The 16,328-nt window shown below is 42.3% G+C and overlaps 1 protein-coding gene across 4 annotated transcripts in view; it reads right to left on the reverse strand.

Moving 5' to 3' along the window:
- CASK (calcium/calmodulin dependent serine protein kinase) overlaps positions 1 to 16,328 on the reverse strand; it is a 362,608-nt gene that overhangs the window by 117,885 nt on the left and 228,395 nt on the right. For all 4 annotated transcript variants that reach the window (XM_029929409.1, XM_029929408.1, XM_029929407.1 and 1 more), the window contains exons 7-8: positions 13,293 to 13,468; positions 8,434 to 8,556 (exon numbers count right to left, since the gene is read on the reverse strand). In XM_029929409.1, the coding sequence (XP_029785269.1) occupies positions 8,434 to 8,556; positions 13,293 to 13,468 (299 nt within the window). The remainder of the gene's footprint in view (positions 1 to 8,433; positions 8,557 to 13,292; positions 13,469 to 16,328) is intronic.

The raw sequence follows: 16,328 nt of genomic DNA on the forward strand, positions 1-16,328 counted from the left end.
CTCCGAGCTGTTAGCAGAACATGGGGCAGGGTCAAACCCATGAACTGCTGGATCATGACCTGAGCTGAAGTTGGACACTTAAGTGACTGAGTTACCCAGGTGCCCTCAAACTGCATTTTGCTTAAAATAAAATTGCTTAACACTAGGTATATGTAACAGAACAAATTTCTAGTGTTACTGAAAAAAAAAAAAAGGGGGGGTGTCTGTGGACCCTCTGCAGATGGTAGAACAGAAACTGGTCCTTGCGCTAATGCCGAATGTGAGATAAAGACAGGGCCCAGGGAAAGCAGCTTAAAAGACACATGGCATGCCTGGATTCTAGGGCAAGAAATGGGCATTGGTGCTGATTTTTAAAGCATTCCCTATTCAACAGAACAAACACTTCTTTTTCCAGCATTTAATTCTTTGGAGTTCTTGATAACAAGGCAATTACTTGTTTTCCCTTTTGAATCACTAACAGTAGACTCTGAGTGCTGGAGAAAAAGCTGACTGGGAAGGGATCCCAGGACTTGAGGGGTGATCCTTTGGTCACTGGGATTTTTTTTTTTTTGGTCTCTTAACATATTCTCCTGCCCTAGTTATGACAGCCACAACCTGGAAACTCCAAGGAAAAGGAACACGGACAAAATGAGCCCCAAGAAAAGCCCACTCTCTTTAGCCAAGGGCTGAGAGGAGGGTTTTTGCTCTGCAGGACAGAACCCTTGACTGCACCCACCGTACCCCAGGGGAACACCATGAAAGCCGACCTGCCCCCTCTTCAGAGCCCTTTCTACCCTCTCAGCCCTGCTGGGGACCCAAACAACAGCAAGGAGTGGCACCCCACTTCCTAGAGAGTAGGGGCAGGATTACAAAGAGAAGAGAGCTGGGGAAGGGGATCTTTAAATCTATGTATGAAGTCCTTGGCACATCCCCGATAAACCCAGGTATAAAACCAACCAGGATCAACACAGCAAAGAGCTTTGAGGCTAAACTGTGGTTTAGTCTCCCAGGTTTCGAATGAGCCTCTGAGCAGCGCACAAGTGGGGCAGACCAGACAAGTAGTGCAAAGGCTTTGAAAATGAAATTGGCGTTTGAGCTACAGCCTTAAAAGTGGGCCAGGATGTGTGCTCTGAATTTAATCAGGTTAGCTGCCTACTAAAATAGAAGATTTAAATAAAAGTCAGAGTCTCATAATACTAAAAATGTCTAGCATACTATCTAAAATTATTCTTCATACCAAGAATCAGAAAAAAAAAAATCTCAACCGAAGTGAGAAAAGACAACCAACAGATACCAACACAGATATTAGAATCATCCAACTGGGATTTTTAAGCAGGTGCTATAAAAATGTGCCAAAGGGCACCTGGATGGTTCAGTCAGTTAGGTATCCAACTCTTGATCTCAGCTCAGGTCGTGATCTCACGGGTTTGTGAGATCAAGCCCTGTGTCCGGCTTTGCACAAACAATGCAGAGCCTGCTTGGGATTCTCTTTTTCTCTGCTCCTCCCCTGCTTGCACAGGCACGTGCACACAGTATCTCTCTCTCTCTCAAAATAAACAAAAATTTCAAAAAATTTTTTAAAAAGATAAAATTGTTCCTAAAAGCAATTGCAAATGGTTAAACAAATGCTGACATTACCAAGTGCTGACAAGGATACATAGCAACTGGTTCTCTCATCGTCTCCTGGTAGGAGAGTAAAATCTTACAGGTATTCTGGGAAATGATTTGGTAGTTTTTATAAAGTCAAACATATACTTGCCACAGGATTTGGCAATCGCACTCACAGGTTTTTACTTTGGAGAAATGAAGATCTGTATATAGATGTTCCTGGCAGCTTTACTTGTATTAGCCCCAAACTGGAAACAACCCAAATGCTCTTCAAAAGGTGAATGAACAGGGGCACCTGGGTGGCTCAGTCAGTTAAACTTCGGCTCAGATTGTGATCTCGTGGTTCACGGATTTGAGCCCTGCATTGTGCTCTGTGCTGATAGCTTGGAGCCTGGAGCCTGCTCTCATTCTGTGTCTCCCTCTCTCTCTGCCTCTCTCCCTAATCGTACTCTGTCTCTCAAAATAAACATTAAATTTTTTTTTTAAAAAAAGGTGAGTGGATAAACGAAGTGCTGCATATCCATACAGTGGAGTGTTATTCAGTAATAAAAAGGAATGAACTATTGATACGCACAACTTGGATGGATCTCAAGGGCATTATGCTGAGTAAAAACACCTAATCTGTGAATAAATAATACATATGTACACAGAGCCCTAAACCCCTTCTAAGTAGGGGCGCTAGGAGAATCTTTTGTTCTAACATTTAGTCTTTGCCCCCAGCTCCTGCGGCAGAGCCCCGAAAACCCTTGTAATTTCCTAAGTGATAAGAGCACTGGGAACATTTTTGGTCCTAATATTTGGTCTTTGACTGGTTCCTAAATCCCATGGCATTTCCAGGGGGAAAGTGGTGTCTTTATTTTAATGAGGTGATTCTTGGTGGGCTCCTGGATGGGGGCTGGTCACCAGAAAGACCAAGTTATGAATAAAAGCTTGGGATTTTCAGTCCCGTCTCCCATTTTGTTGAGAGGGGAGAGGGGCTCGTAAGAGACTTAATGATCAATGCATGCCTACATGATGAAGCCTTCATAAAATTTCCAGAAGTACGGGCTTTGGAGAGCTTCTGGGTTGATGAACAGATGTACATGCCAGGAACACGGTGTACCCCACCTTCTGTGGAAACAGAAACTTCTGCACTTGGGATGATTCCAGATCTTGCTCTATATATCTCTTCATCTGTATCCTTTATCATATTCTTTATCGTATAACAAAGTGGTAAATGTAAGTGTTTCCCTCAGGTCTGTGAGCTGTTCCAGCAAATAATCAAATCCAAAGTTGGGAGTGGGTGGGTTATGGGAACTTCCAACTTGCAGCCAAGTCAGACAGAGGTCGTGGGTAACCCGGGGACCCAACTCCTTTTGGTTTGCAATGGAAGTGGGGGAGAGTCTCATGGAACCGAGCCCTTAACCTGTGGGGTCTGCATGGACTTCAGTTAGTACCAGAACTGAATTAAAACGCAGGACACCCATGTAGTGTCAGAGAATTGCTTGGTGTGGGGAAAAAGACCCAGGCATTCTTGGCATCAGAAGCTCTGTTGAGTGCGGTAGTTGCTTGAGAGGAAGAGAGAAACATACAGGAGACATGAGCTTCTCTTAAACAGTTTACATATTGTACAATCCCATTGACTTAATACTCTCAAAAGGACAAAAATGATAGTGATGGAGAATGTATCAGGGGTTTGGAGTAGGGAGTGGATGTGATCATTAAGGGGTGACAGAGCACTTCTATATCCTGATTATGATCGTGCTTATATACTTCCATGTGATAAAATTTCATAGAAACACATACACAAATACATATAAAAACTGGTGAAAATCGAGTAAGGCCTGTGGTTTCAGCATTCCAATGTCATTTTCCTAGTTCTGGTTATATAAGGTGTTATCACTAGGGGGAAGAACGGTTAAGTGTACATGGGAATTCTGTACTGTTTTTACCACTTCTATTTAAAAAAATTTTTTTAAAGATTTTATTTTAAGATTTTATTTTTAAGTAATCTGTCTACCCAACGTAGGGCTTGAACTCACAACCCCGAGGTCAAGCACTGCATGTCTACCAACTGAGCCAGCCAAGCGTCACTGTTTTTGCCACTTCTTTGTGAGTCTAAAATTATTTCAAAATGGAAGGTTTATAAGAAATCACTTCTACCCTACATGTTTAACCCTCCTGTGGGCTTCGTAACCCCAAATACCTCGAAATCACTTACTGAGCTTCACCAGTTTTCCTTTCTTAAAATCCTTCAGTCTGACTATTTCTTTCCCACTCCCACCTTTACTCCCTGGGTCCAGGCCACTGTCACCGCTGACAGAGCCACAGCTTTTACAGGCTCTCTTTGCTGCTAGTGCTTGTGTTCTGAGAGATGATGCACGTACACACAGTGTCCAAAGGAATTCTACGAGCATGCTGCTTACGCTGTGTCAGCACCCAAAGCTTGCAGGAGTTTTTTACCATCTACACCCCAATATCCAAAGTACTTAAGGGGACCCTGGGAGGCTCAGTTGGTGTTGCGTCCGACTTCAGCTCAGGTCATGATCTCTCAGTTTTTGGGTTCTAACCCCATGTCTGGCTCTCTGCTGTCAGTGCAGACCTGCTTCGGATCCTCTGTCCTCCTCTCTCTCTGCCCCTCTGTTGCTTACACACTCCCAAAAATATATAAATATTAAAAAGATAAAAAACAGGGGCACCTGGGTGGCTCAGTCGGTTAAACGTCTGACTTCGGCTCAGGTCATCATCTCATGGTTCGTGGGTTTGACCCCACGTCGGGCTCTGTGCTGATGGCTCAGAGCCTGGAACCAGCTTCAGATTCTGTGTCTCCTTAGCTCTCTGCCCCTCCCCGACTCACACCCTGTCTCTCGCTCTCAAAAATATATGTTAAAAAAATTTAATAAAAAAATTTCTAATAAAAAAATAAAAAAGCAAAAGCAAAAACAAAGTACCTAATTTGGCGATTCTAGACCATACGTATTCTCCCCTCAAACCAGAATTTCGAATCTACTATTGTGCAATCCTTCAAATAGCTGATGGTTGTATGATACTAGTTTGCTTCCTGCCCCCACTGCCACGTGGCCTGAACATCTGTGATGCTCGGCCTGTGCCCCCCTGGACTTCCCACATGGAGGCCAGAGCCCCCTTCAGGCACACCAACACGTGTGGTCCTCCCTGGAGCTCCAGACAGTGATCTCTCTTGTACCTCACTGGTCTCTCTGAGCCCATACTTCTGTACCCCTGGGAGGCTTCCCCCTGTGACTTCTTTGAGCTTATCTTTCCATGTGTTTATGTTATATTACTATCATCTGAAAATCCATTTTGCAGCCTGACTCTGCCGCCTTTCTCTCTGGTGTTTTTCCAAAATTCAAATGGACTAGCCTTCTAGAAATACCCGTTTCCTGTTTTATTACAGTGTACTTTAGGGTGTCCATGTTAAGGCTACAAAGGGTGTGGAAAGAGCTCAGTCATCTATAAGGAAAGTATAATTTTAGTTGGTCTTACTTTTTCTGGAATGAATATTCATAGCAAACATCACTAATTTAGATAAAGGCATTAAACGTACTATATTTTCACAATCATAAAACATTCACATATTACTTGGACTATTTACTCAAAGTCTTATTTGATATGAAATGAATAGGACATTTTCTTGTGGTTTTACCAAAGAAATCTTTTCCTTTTTTTTTTTTTTGACACAAAGTAATGGTATTATGAATTTGGGCACACATCATTATAAGCGTTTTCATCATCTTATTTCTTCAATTGGCAGTTACTCAGGAGTTTTTCGTAACACAAACTATAGCTTAAATTTAGTGTTTACTAAATCAACAGCAATTACACCCACAGCAATGATTTACAAGTATACATGGACAAGTGTTTAAATATAAGAAGCCTGTTCACATCAGCTAGATAACATTCTCATGGAATTCTTCCATCTTCAGATGGCACATGAACCTGAAGGTAAACTAGTTCAGACATGGCACATGATTCTGAGCTCAAACAGCCTTTTGGAACTTTCTCACTTAAGTTAGTGACATTTTTGTGTCTGCTGTCTCTCCGGTGCTGGAAATCTCTTATGTATTAAGTTTGGATTATTTAGAACAAGAAGTATATTCACTGCAGGGATGAGGGTTTCCAAAAATAAATGTTAGTAGTCAAGATAAGTATGATAATGGAAGCTAAGTTTTCTAAAGGATCGTAAAAATGACTGATATGGCTCCCATTTTCATTGTTCTTTGGCATTTGAACTAGTTTTTAATGAACAAATGATCCCCATTATGGAGAAACTAAGAAAGGCAAAGGAGAAGAGGAGCCCCCCACCCCCACTGGTCATTTCTGGGGGGGAAATACTAAGACTATATCTAAGAACTATTTATCTGCTCTCTTCTGGGGGAAATCAGGAATAGCTACAACTGTTTCAAGTCAAGAATAACTAGAACTGCCTATCAGAGGGTTGAATGCAGATTTGATAATATTCTTAGGGAGACTCAAGATCCACTGGAATCTCAAAATTGTTGTCTAATATCATTCCGTGTCACTGCCATTAAGATCCATTATTAATCTACATTTTAATATACCTTATTGTTTCTGCATAATCTCTGGGGAAGTAGCATGGTATCATATAATGAGCATTCCTTTGTTCACTCATTAAATCATAACTAATATTTATTGAGCACTTAGTCTATGCCACACACTTTGGAGAGTGCTGGATAGAAGTGAACTAACAACTCCAAATTCCCACTCTTCTGCAGCTTGCAGTTTAAAGGGGGTAAATAGACTACAAACAAATAATTTGTAGCAAAGTAGATGGACCTCAAGGGTGTCATGCTAAGCAAAATAAGTCAGTTAGAGAAGGACAGATACCATATGTTGTCACTCACAGGTCTAACAGGAGAACCCTAATGGAGGACCATGGGGAGGAGAAGGGAGAAAGAGAGTTGGGGAGAGAGAGGGATGCAAACCATGAGAGACTCTTGAATACTGAAAACAAACTGAGGGCTGAAGGGGGAGGGGGAGGAGGAAGGGGGGTGGTAGTCATGGAGGAGGGCACTTATGGGGAAGAGCACTGGGTGTTATATGGAAACCAACTTGACAATAAACTATTTAATTAATTAAAAAAAGACTACAGTAAACAAATAAAATATAGGTGTGTCTTATGGTGGTAAGTGCTATGGAGAACACGAAGGCAGGGAACGGGGGACAGGGAATACTGGCGGCAGGGGGCGTTCTTCTCCGTAATTTTAGACTGAGTGAACCGGAGAGTCTTACTAAGAAGGTGATACCTAAGCCAAGACTTGAAGGTGGTAAAGGAAGAAACCATGGTGGTTTAGGAAAGAACCCGACTAACACAGAGGCACTGAAGCCAGGATGTGCCTGCTGCCTGCCGCACCGCAGTGAGGCCAATGTGCAGGGAACAGAGTAAGAGGAGAGTAGTAGGGGGCGAAATAAGAGAGGTGTCAGGGAGCAACAGTGCACACTGGATTAAGAAAGAATCCCTCCAGGGAGAGGCGTGGTCCCAAGGTATGAATTCTGGACTCATCAGGGTACAAAGGGCATTTAAGGCCATTAAAACTAGATGAGGTTTCCAAGGGCCTGAGTGGAGACAGGGAAAAAGAGGAGCAAGCATGGAGGCCTGCGACGCCCCAATGTGAAAAGGTGCGTGCGAGGAGATGAGGAGGAATCAGCACGATCCCAGAAGGCGCAGCCAGAAAGGGAGAAGGGAAACCAGGAGAGCCAGGAGGCCTGAGGCCAAGGGAGGACAGCGTTTCAGGATGGGCGTCAAATGGTACTGAGATGCCGAAAGGGAGAAGGCCTCAGATTTGACTTTAGCAATGTGAAGGTCATTACTGACTTGACAAGAGCAGTAGCGGAAGCTACAGGTGGCTGTAGGGTCAGGAAGGGATGTGTGTGTGTGTGCGCGTGTGTAATAAAAATAAACTGTAGCATATTAAGTTCAACAGAGACAGAAAAGCGGTAATGCAGGAAAGGGGATATTGCTGGAGTCATGTCCTTGGTAAGTGAAAGAGAGAGGACCTCACATGCAAAGGAAAGCGTTGTTGGTAGGCTCAGTTAAAATTCTGGTTCCACCAGTGACAACTTCTGTGACATGGGGCAAAGATTCTCTGAACCTTTGTTTTCTCATCTGTACAGTGAGAATTTCCTGGAATGACTGAACCATATAATGTCTTATTAAATAGTGCTGTTGCATTGAAGTTCCAAGTTCCAAGTTTCCTTATTATGAATCTGTGAGATAGGCTAGAGAAAGAACTGAAAAAATTGAGCTTTTTTCCAGGGCACTGGGGCAGTTCAGTTGGCTAATAAGCATGAGACTCACATTGTGATCTCACTGTTCCTGGGATCAAACCCAGCATCAGGCTCTGCACTGACAGTGGGGAGCTTGCTTAGGATTCTCTCTCTCAAAATAAATTAAAAAAACTCGCATTTTCCTAAAACAGTCAAAATCTATCTAGCATCTCTTGAAATAAAAATAATGTTATGAACTACATGGTCATGCCCAAAGTAAAGATTGTGACTTTTGGTTATAAACACAGTACTTCACTCATTCGTGCTGCACATCTTTGGAACCTGTGTTGGTGGCGAACCAACAGGCCTTCCTCCCTCGTACATTCTGCCTAAATCTGCTTCTGTTCCATCTGACAGCTGAACATCACTACAATGGTATATTCCTCTACTCAGGTATTTACAGAGGCTCTGCAAAAACAGCAAACAAGATGAACAAAACTCAAAGAAAAAAAGGGGGGGGGCTCAGAAAAAAGATGTGAAGAGTTGCTAACTGGACCAATACATTCTTTTTGCTGGAAGGGTTCAGACAAAGTGTAGATGGCCACCTGTGCGTTTAGGTACCTTAAGCCATGGGTGATTCAGTGCTTCATACACGGTGATCCTTTCAGCTGGATCCAGCATCAGCATGCGACGGACTAGGTCTTTGGCACTTTCAGAGATATGGCTCCACTGCCTTGGATTCATCTGAAGAGAAGGAAAGGAAAATTCCATAGTTATCACCCAGTGAGAAGTTAACATTCACCATGATGTAACATTCCTATACTGCTTCAATGTGAATAAAATTCTCAAAGAACAGAAATGTGATTTTACAGGCTTGCTCTCTACGGAAGAGGACAAAGGCAAGTCTTTGGTGGCTGTTGCTACGTACATTAGGTTTTCCATCAATAAATATCCCTTACATATGTTCTTGATGTCACATAAGTTCTAATATTTTTAATAGTGGAATAGAATGCTCACGGCTGCAGTTTCTACCCTAAAGAGAGTAGATACTTTGATCTAGAAAGGGCTAAAATGAAATTTTTAAAGAAATCTTAAAACATTCTCTTTTGAAGAACTGGAATCCACAGAAATTGTGAAGTTATGCAAAGTTTGTAGTAGGATATTTTGGTCACTGCATAGCAATTTCAGTATTTTCTGGAAAACATACATTGCTACCATCGGCCCTACAGAATAACTCAGTCACTTGTATGTTGTTGCCAGTGAAGTTACTTTTGCCCCTCTTGTAGAGATGAGATGACTCAGCCACAAGGTCAATTGACTAAAGTCAAACAAATGGCCAAAAGTTATGAGTTGACCAAAAGATACAAGACTTGGGAGAAAGTGGATCTGTGAGGAAAAGAGCAAGGTGGCTCCTGGGGAAAAAGAGTATGTCTGAGACCAGGAGGTAGAAAAAGGGAAGGGACGCTTAGGGCTTGCCCCTGGGAAGGCAAGCGGGATAGGCAGGGAGAGGCCAGTGGGGCCTCATTCCTTACCTAATATCAAGAAAACAACAAGCCGAAGAGTTTGCATAAACTACCTGGTGCCAGGAACTAGTGATGCCATCGGTTGAATAAGGGGAGACCTAGATTACCTTCTAAGGGAGAAAGATGGAGAATAAAGTCCCTAACAGTTTAAAGCTAAATGAAATCACGACTTGCATTACGGTTCACAGGAATCACTACAGTGTGGCCAAGGGTTAGCATTAGACACAGAAATTCGCTCTGGCTACTGTGAGGCTCTGTACTGGTGGATGGGAAGTGAAAAATGTTCCTTGTTCTTTTTCTAACAGGCAGAATCCCAAACAATAGTCATTTATGCTTGTCAGATTTTTTTAACTAAAGTGACTGCTATATTGTTGCCATCCTACTGAAATTGTCATTGGTCAGTTTGAAATAACGTAGGTGACTGGAAGAGGCTTAGCCTTGTTCCCGCTTCCCCATCCTGGAGCTGATGTGCTCTTTAAGGTCGGAATGATTTGTCCTGGGGGGAGGGGGGAGGGAAAGGGGTTGAGAAGTCATCTACAACTGGTGGAAAGATTTCTCAAGTGAGTAGAGGTTGAGAAGTAGATGCCCTTCCCCCCCGCCCCCCCCCCCCCACATCCTGTTTATGAGAGAGTCCAATCCAGGGTTTCTCTTTTCCTTTGGCTGAGAAGAGTAGCTGAAATTAGTCTGGGAGGTTGAGTTTATAAAGGGAACAAAACAGGGCTACAGAACAGGCTCGCTTATTTGAAAACTAAAGCCACAGCCACCTCGCCTTCAGCTGTGGAGGTACCCACTGGCTATCCGCGATGATAGAGGATGACATGCTGCATCTTCTCATACTTTGGGAAATATATTTTTGTCTTTTATGCAAAAAGTCCATTGCAATTAAATGTCAGCATATATCCCAGTTAAGTGGTATTTTCAGACATCTACTTTAAAAGATCAAGTTAGTTAGAGAATAAGAAAAGTTCAACTAAAAGCACTTAAGGCCAGTTGCAGTTTAAAAACTATGAAAGTTTTTTAAAAAGGCCATCAACAATTCATTGAAAAACACCCTAGTAATCAAGGGTTTTGTTCAGAGTTCTTTTTTAAGAACCACCAGGGTGAGGAGGCTCTCTTTTTGAGGTCTGCTTCAAAATAATCGGCTGGTATGTGGAATACAGATAAAACCAGATTGGCTATATACTGGTAAGTGGCGAAGCTGGGGGTTCACTGCACTGTTACTGCTACTACTTTTGTTTGAAATTTTCAACAATAAAAAAAAAGTAAAAATAAATGCTGACAGAATTACAGCACAATATACATATATATATGTATATGTATATGAAAGGCCCACCAGGTTTATCATTGATGGTAGAGATGAATCTCTACTTCAAACAAAGCTGCTAAAAATTTGGGGCTTTTTATTAAAAAAAAAAAGAGCCCTTAATATAAGTGAGAGGTGAGGTTAGTTAAGTAAAAGAGTAAATAAGTTACTAACATCAAAGCTTCAAACCTCCAGGTACAGAAATTATGATATAGCTGTCACACCCATCTGACTTACTATAATCCTAAGAAGGGAGGTTTTAAAATAATTTAACTTTTGGCCTGTGCCAACAGTCCACATTTCTTACAAAGAAACAAACTATTCAAGCTTTAAAAATAAAGGAAATCAAATACCAGAGTCTATTGGAATGAAGCACACTGCCTTGGAAACCAGGAAGTTAGCAACTAAACTAGGACAAAGGAAGAATTCTATTATTAGCGAATGTTTATAACTCCAAAAGGCAGATGGGAGATTATATTATATGGTATCTACGTCATAAGTCACTGTGAGGATAAAATGAGTTAATATGAGTGCTTAGCACAGTTCCAGGCATATACCAAGTGCTGTGTTTGAGTTAGCTATCCTTACTTCTAGTGTTATTATGCTGATGCACTGCTAATTGTGTTTACTTTCATATGTTAAGTATCTGTGATTTCACTTGGCAAAATTCAGTGAGAAAGTCATGGCCATGCATTCTTGACAGCCACTCACAATTTCTAGGGATTAGAGGGAGATGATTACTTACAAGCAGCTTCCTGAAACATTTAGTTACCTTGGAAGGATTGATTTTATTCCCCAGGGGCCAAGTGACTCTAACAGAAGCAAGCAGAACAAAACCTATACTTAAAACATCTTCCACTATTAACAGAGTTTTGGCATAGACCTTAATCCAAATAAAATAAGAGGCACACCTGCATGCCCTTATAAGCGGATGATGTACAAGGCTAAAAATTAAAAGCATAACTCATTCTTACCTCTACAGGCTTCACTTATGGTTTAAAAGGACAAAGCTATGGGCTCACTGCTGTCAGCACAGGGCCCGCTTCCAATCCTCTGTTGGCCCTCTCTCTCTGCCCCTCCCCTGTTTGTGTGCGCTCTGTCGCCCTCTCAAAAATAAGTAAAACATTTAAAAAAGAAAAAAAAAGACAAGGCTGCCACTCTGAAGCTACTTTACCTTTCATTTCTTCCCTCCCCTTCTTTGAAGTCCTTTATAAAACTCTAACATTACTGAGGAAATGAAAACAGATCTCCTGGTTTTAGAGCCTGGTGCTTCACAAACCTGTGTGTTTGGTTTTATGTTACCAGGCATGGCTGAAAATGAAACAGTGCTTCTGTTGAATAGAAAGTACATGTTTCTGTAGTATTGGGTGGAAAAAGAACTTCCCCAACACAGGCCGCCCTGATCTGGTATCCAGACACCTCCTCCCCCAGGTTTCCCACACACGGCATCTGACTGTCAGCCACACGTGACGGTAGAGGGCAAATGGACGGGAGAGCAGGGACAGCGAGACCCACCTTCAGCTTATGACTTTTCAAGCATTCCTTAGCTCTTTTTGGTTTAACCATTCACAACGACAGTGATGCAATTTTTAATTTTTTAATAATGCAAGTAATAACACGCTAATCACAAGTCTGTGAACCATGTGTGTGCTTTCCAATCCACAGCAGTCTAAGAAGAATATGAGTGTTTTAAGTCCCGCCCAAATGGCTCTAAATTATGCTGTGAGATGCAACTGCGATCCCGCATTTCAGCTCATCCTGGGATGAAAATGGCAAGGGTTTCGGCTGTGCTAGCTGACTACATAACGTGGACCGACATGTGTGGAAAAGTAAAACAAAGGCTCATGCGAAATATAAGATAAAGAATTACTAAATCATTGGGATGAAATTTCCAGTTTTCACTTTTCAAACTGAGCAAAAAGATTTAAAAATGAAACCCTTCCTCCACATTATAGAAAGAAGGGCTGACGAAGTTTATTTTCTAAGATTAGCCTGAAGAGGCGGACTGGGCACCATGCGGAGAATGGATACTTTTAAAATCTGGGCTCACGTCTGTCGCAAACACCTCACCTGAGGTGAAATAAAACAGTCACATTCTGTCCCAGTAAATTCCAAGGGTCATTCTAAATTCTTTCTCTGAACTAGACTTTTTTTTGAAATAAGTAGGACACTAACCAAACAATTTCTCTGACCTAGCTAAATGGGCAGTTTCGCTAGAATGGATTTGTGAGAAAAGCATTGGTTTTGTGAATCTGAGGCCCCAAGACTCCTGAACGGTTGACTTGCACATACAGGATTCTGTATCAAAGAGGAGTAGGGTCCCTGTTTTCTAGGCTGAACATGGGGTCGGGTTCCAAACACGTGGGATAGACTTCAGCTGCAGCACCGAGGAGAGGGGGTGGAGGGGCAAGGCCATGGCTGTTTTAAAGCCAGGCTCCTCCCTTCTGCCTAGATGACCGTGCAGCTGATAGTGATTCGGAAATGTACTCGAGGCTTATATTGTCTAACAAGGCAAGTGGATCAATGACATCAGCAAAGAACTTTTCTCTGACTGAGTAACTACGTGACCCTCAGGAAGTCCCAGGACAGACAACTTCACATTTTTCAGAATAATTTAATCTCAATGGAAAAATAAAACATTCATAATGTTTTACCTTATATTTTCCTTTAATAATGCCTTCAAACAATCTTTCCTTGGTTCCATAAAAAGGCAAGCAACCACTTAGCAGGATAAAAAGGATCACGCCACAACCCCAGACATCTACAGGTTTTCCGTAAGGCTCTCTTTTGACAACTTCTGGGGCCATAAAATGAGGTGTTCCAACGCGTCCTACATTTAAAACAACAACGAGGAAAAATGTTTATACAAAATGGGCTTTTTTTTCTCATTTGAAAACTGAAAACAGAACCATAACAGTTTCAAGGAAAAGTTTAACAATATAAATATTCTCTTACCACCTCCACCCTCCTCCATAAAATCAAGGGGCAAAAAAGGCAGAAGGAAAATCATTATTCAATCACCTCTTAAAAATACTGAGCCCAGGACAGGGACTTTGTCTTTTTATTTATTATTAAAATTTTTTTGGATGCTTATTTATTTTTGAGAGACAGGGACAGAGCGTGAGTGGGGAGGGGTAGAGCGGGGGCGGGGCGGGGGGAGACACAGGATCTGAAGCAGGTTCCAGGCTCTGAGCTGTCAGCACAGTCTGACGTGGGGCTTGAACCCATGAACCATGAGATAGTGACCTAAGACGAAGTCGGATGCTTAACTGACTGAGCCACCCACGTGCCCCCCCCTTTTTTTTTTTAAAAAAAAGATTTTTAAGTAATCTCTATACCCACTGTGGGACTTCAAATCCCACCCCCAAGATCAAGAGTCTTATGCTCAGGGGTTCCTGAGTGAGTGGCTCAGTTGGTTAAGTGACCTACTCTTGATTTTGGCTCAGGTCATGATCTCACGGTTCATGGGATTGAGCCCTACATCGGACTCTGAGCTGCCATCGTGGAGCCTGCTTCGAATCCTCTCTCTGCCCCTCCCTGACTCACAAACTGGCACTCTCTCTCAAAATAAAGAAATAAACTTAAAAAAAAGGTGAGTCATATGCTCCACCAATTGAGCCAGCCAGGTATCCCAGTACCTTGTCTTCTAACACTGGTGCTACCTATTAAATTTAGCATGGTGCATGGTATTTACCTATTTCTTGTTTAATGAAGAGGTTGTATACGTTTTCTAATTTTCACACATTTGAAAATCATTAAGAATACAGACTAGGGGCAGGGAGGGGAGAGGAGGGAGCAGGAGAAAACATCCATGGAGAAAAAGGCTACTTTTGACTGACACGTGGAAAATCTCAAATTAAATCTAATGCTGAGAACTTTGAGTTGGAATATGACTTAATCTGAAATCCTGTTCAATTGATTGTAGGAATTGATTGTAGCAATTCAGGATGTTTAGTAATGTTTTCTTACATCGGATTTTTTAAAGCTTCTGAATGTTAACATTTGGGGAGATGAGAGCAAATGCATGACATAAACCAAAGCAAAGTTGTAAAGCTCCTCACAGTCAATCCTCCTTGGCCTCCATCTTCTTCATCTTTCTTTTTTAAAATTTATTTGTTTATTTTGAGAGAGGGTGGGGGTTAGGGGCAGACAGGAAGAGAGAGAGAATCCCAAGCAGGCTCTGCACCACCAGTATAGAGGAGGATGTGGGACTCGAACTCATGAACTGTGAGATCATGACCTGAGCCAAGATCCAGGAGTTGGATACTTAACTGACTGAGCCACCCAGATGCCCCCCTGACCTCCATCTTCTTTTAGTTTTAAAGCTAGTTTTCTCCCCAACCCCCATCAAAACTAGCTTTTAAAAGGAAGGAATCTGAGAGCAGTTATTTGCACACTAGTAATCATCTTTAACTCAGTATCCCTAAGGGAGTCTAGTCTTCCACTGAAGAATGAAAGGCTGTGCCCTGTAGGGCAAGTACTCTGGGAGGGGAAGTGCCCAGCAGCCTTGGCAACTGTTTTTGCGTGCAGGCCCAGCCTCCTCCTTCTTTTCTTCCTCCTTCCCCTGCCCCTCCTCTCTTATCATATCGAGTCCAAGATAAGTTTTTACTTTGAACACTGCACGATACTTTATCTAGAGCTCAGAACTGTGCTATAAAGAAAAAAAATAAGACCTTACAGGTCTTCTAATTCAGCTAGAGAAAATACACCATAAAGTCCAGTTAGTGACTGTCAAAATTAGGCTGGGATGGCGCAGGATAAAGCAGCTCATTATGGTTCCCCTTCTTCCCATGTAATGGAAGAGGTTAACTTCAGGGTTCAGAGAGTGAAAATATTCTCACTAAAAATGTGCAGGAGATCAGTGAAAACTATATTGGTTGGCAAGGAAGATTTTCATTCCATATTGCTCCATTTTGCTTCCTCTAGGAATACTGAGAAGCTGAGAGAATGAGAGCTAAGCCTCCTACTTCATGAACAGGCTGGACAGAGCAGGCCTGCTGGGAAAAACAGGGCAAGAGATCGTGGTACTAGTCAGGGTACCGGTACCATGGCCCCAGTCAGACACTTTCTTATAGTTGCGATGAGGTTTTGAAACTCAACTTGATTCCTACCACTTCCTACATGAGGAAGGGCTGAGCAACTCAAAAAGGAGGTTCTCTCTGTTTACCTGGATCAAAGATTACCCCAGTTTGGAAAATCAGCATTGATTCTTTTACTTTTGAGACAGAGAAAGAGACACAGAGCACAAGCAGGGGAGGGACAGAGAGAGGGAAACACAGAATCTGAAGCAGGCTCCAGGCTCTAAGCTGTCAGTACAAAGCTCGATATGGCAGGGCTTGAACTCACAAGCTGGGAGATCATGACCTAAGCCAAAGTCAGACGGTTAACCGACTGAGCCACCCAGGCGCCACTGTTTTAATGTTTTTTAATTTTTTGGAGAGAGAAGAGAGGAGAGAGAGAGGAGCGAGACAGGCAGAGAGACAAACAGATGAGAGACAGACAGACAGAAAGACAGAAGTAGAGAGAGGATCCCAAGCAAGCTCCACTCTGTCAGTGCAGAGACTGATGTGGGGCTCAATCCCACAAACCATGAGATCATGACCTGAGCTGAAATCAAGAGTCAGACGCTTAAGCAACTGAGCCACCCATGCACCCCTAGAGGTCATTCATTTTTTTAAAACAGTGTATTT

The sequence above is a fragment of the Suricata suricatta genome, chromosome X (genome assembly GCF_006229205.1).
Source record: "Suricata suricatta isolate VVHF042 chromosome X, meerkat_22Aug2017_6uvM2_HiC, whole genome shotgun sequence".
NCBI lineage: Eukaryota > Metazoa > Chordata > Mammalia > Carnivora > Herpestidae > Suricata > Suricata suricatta.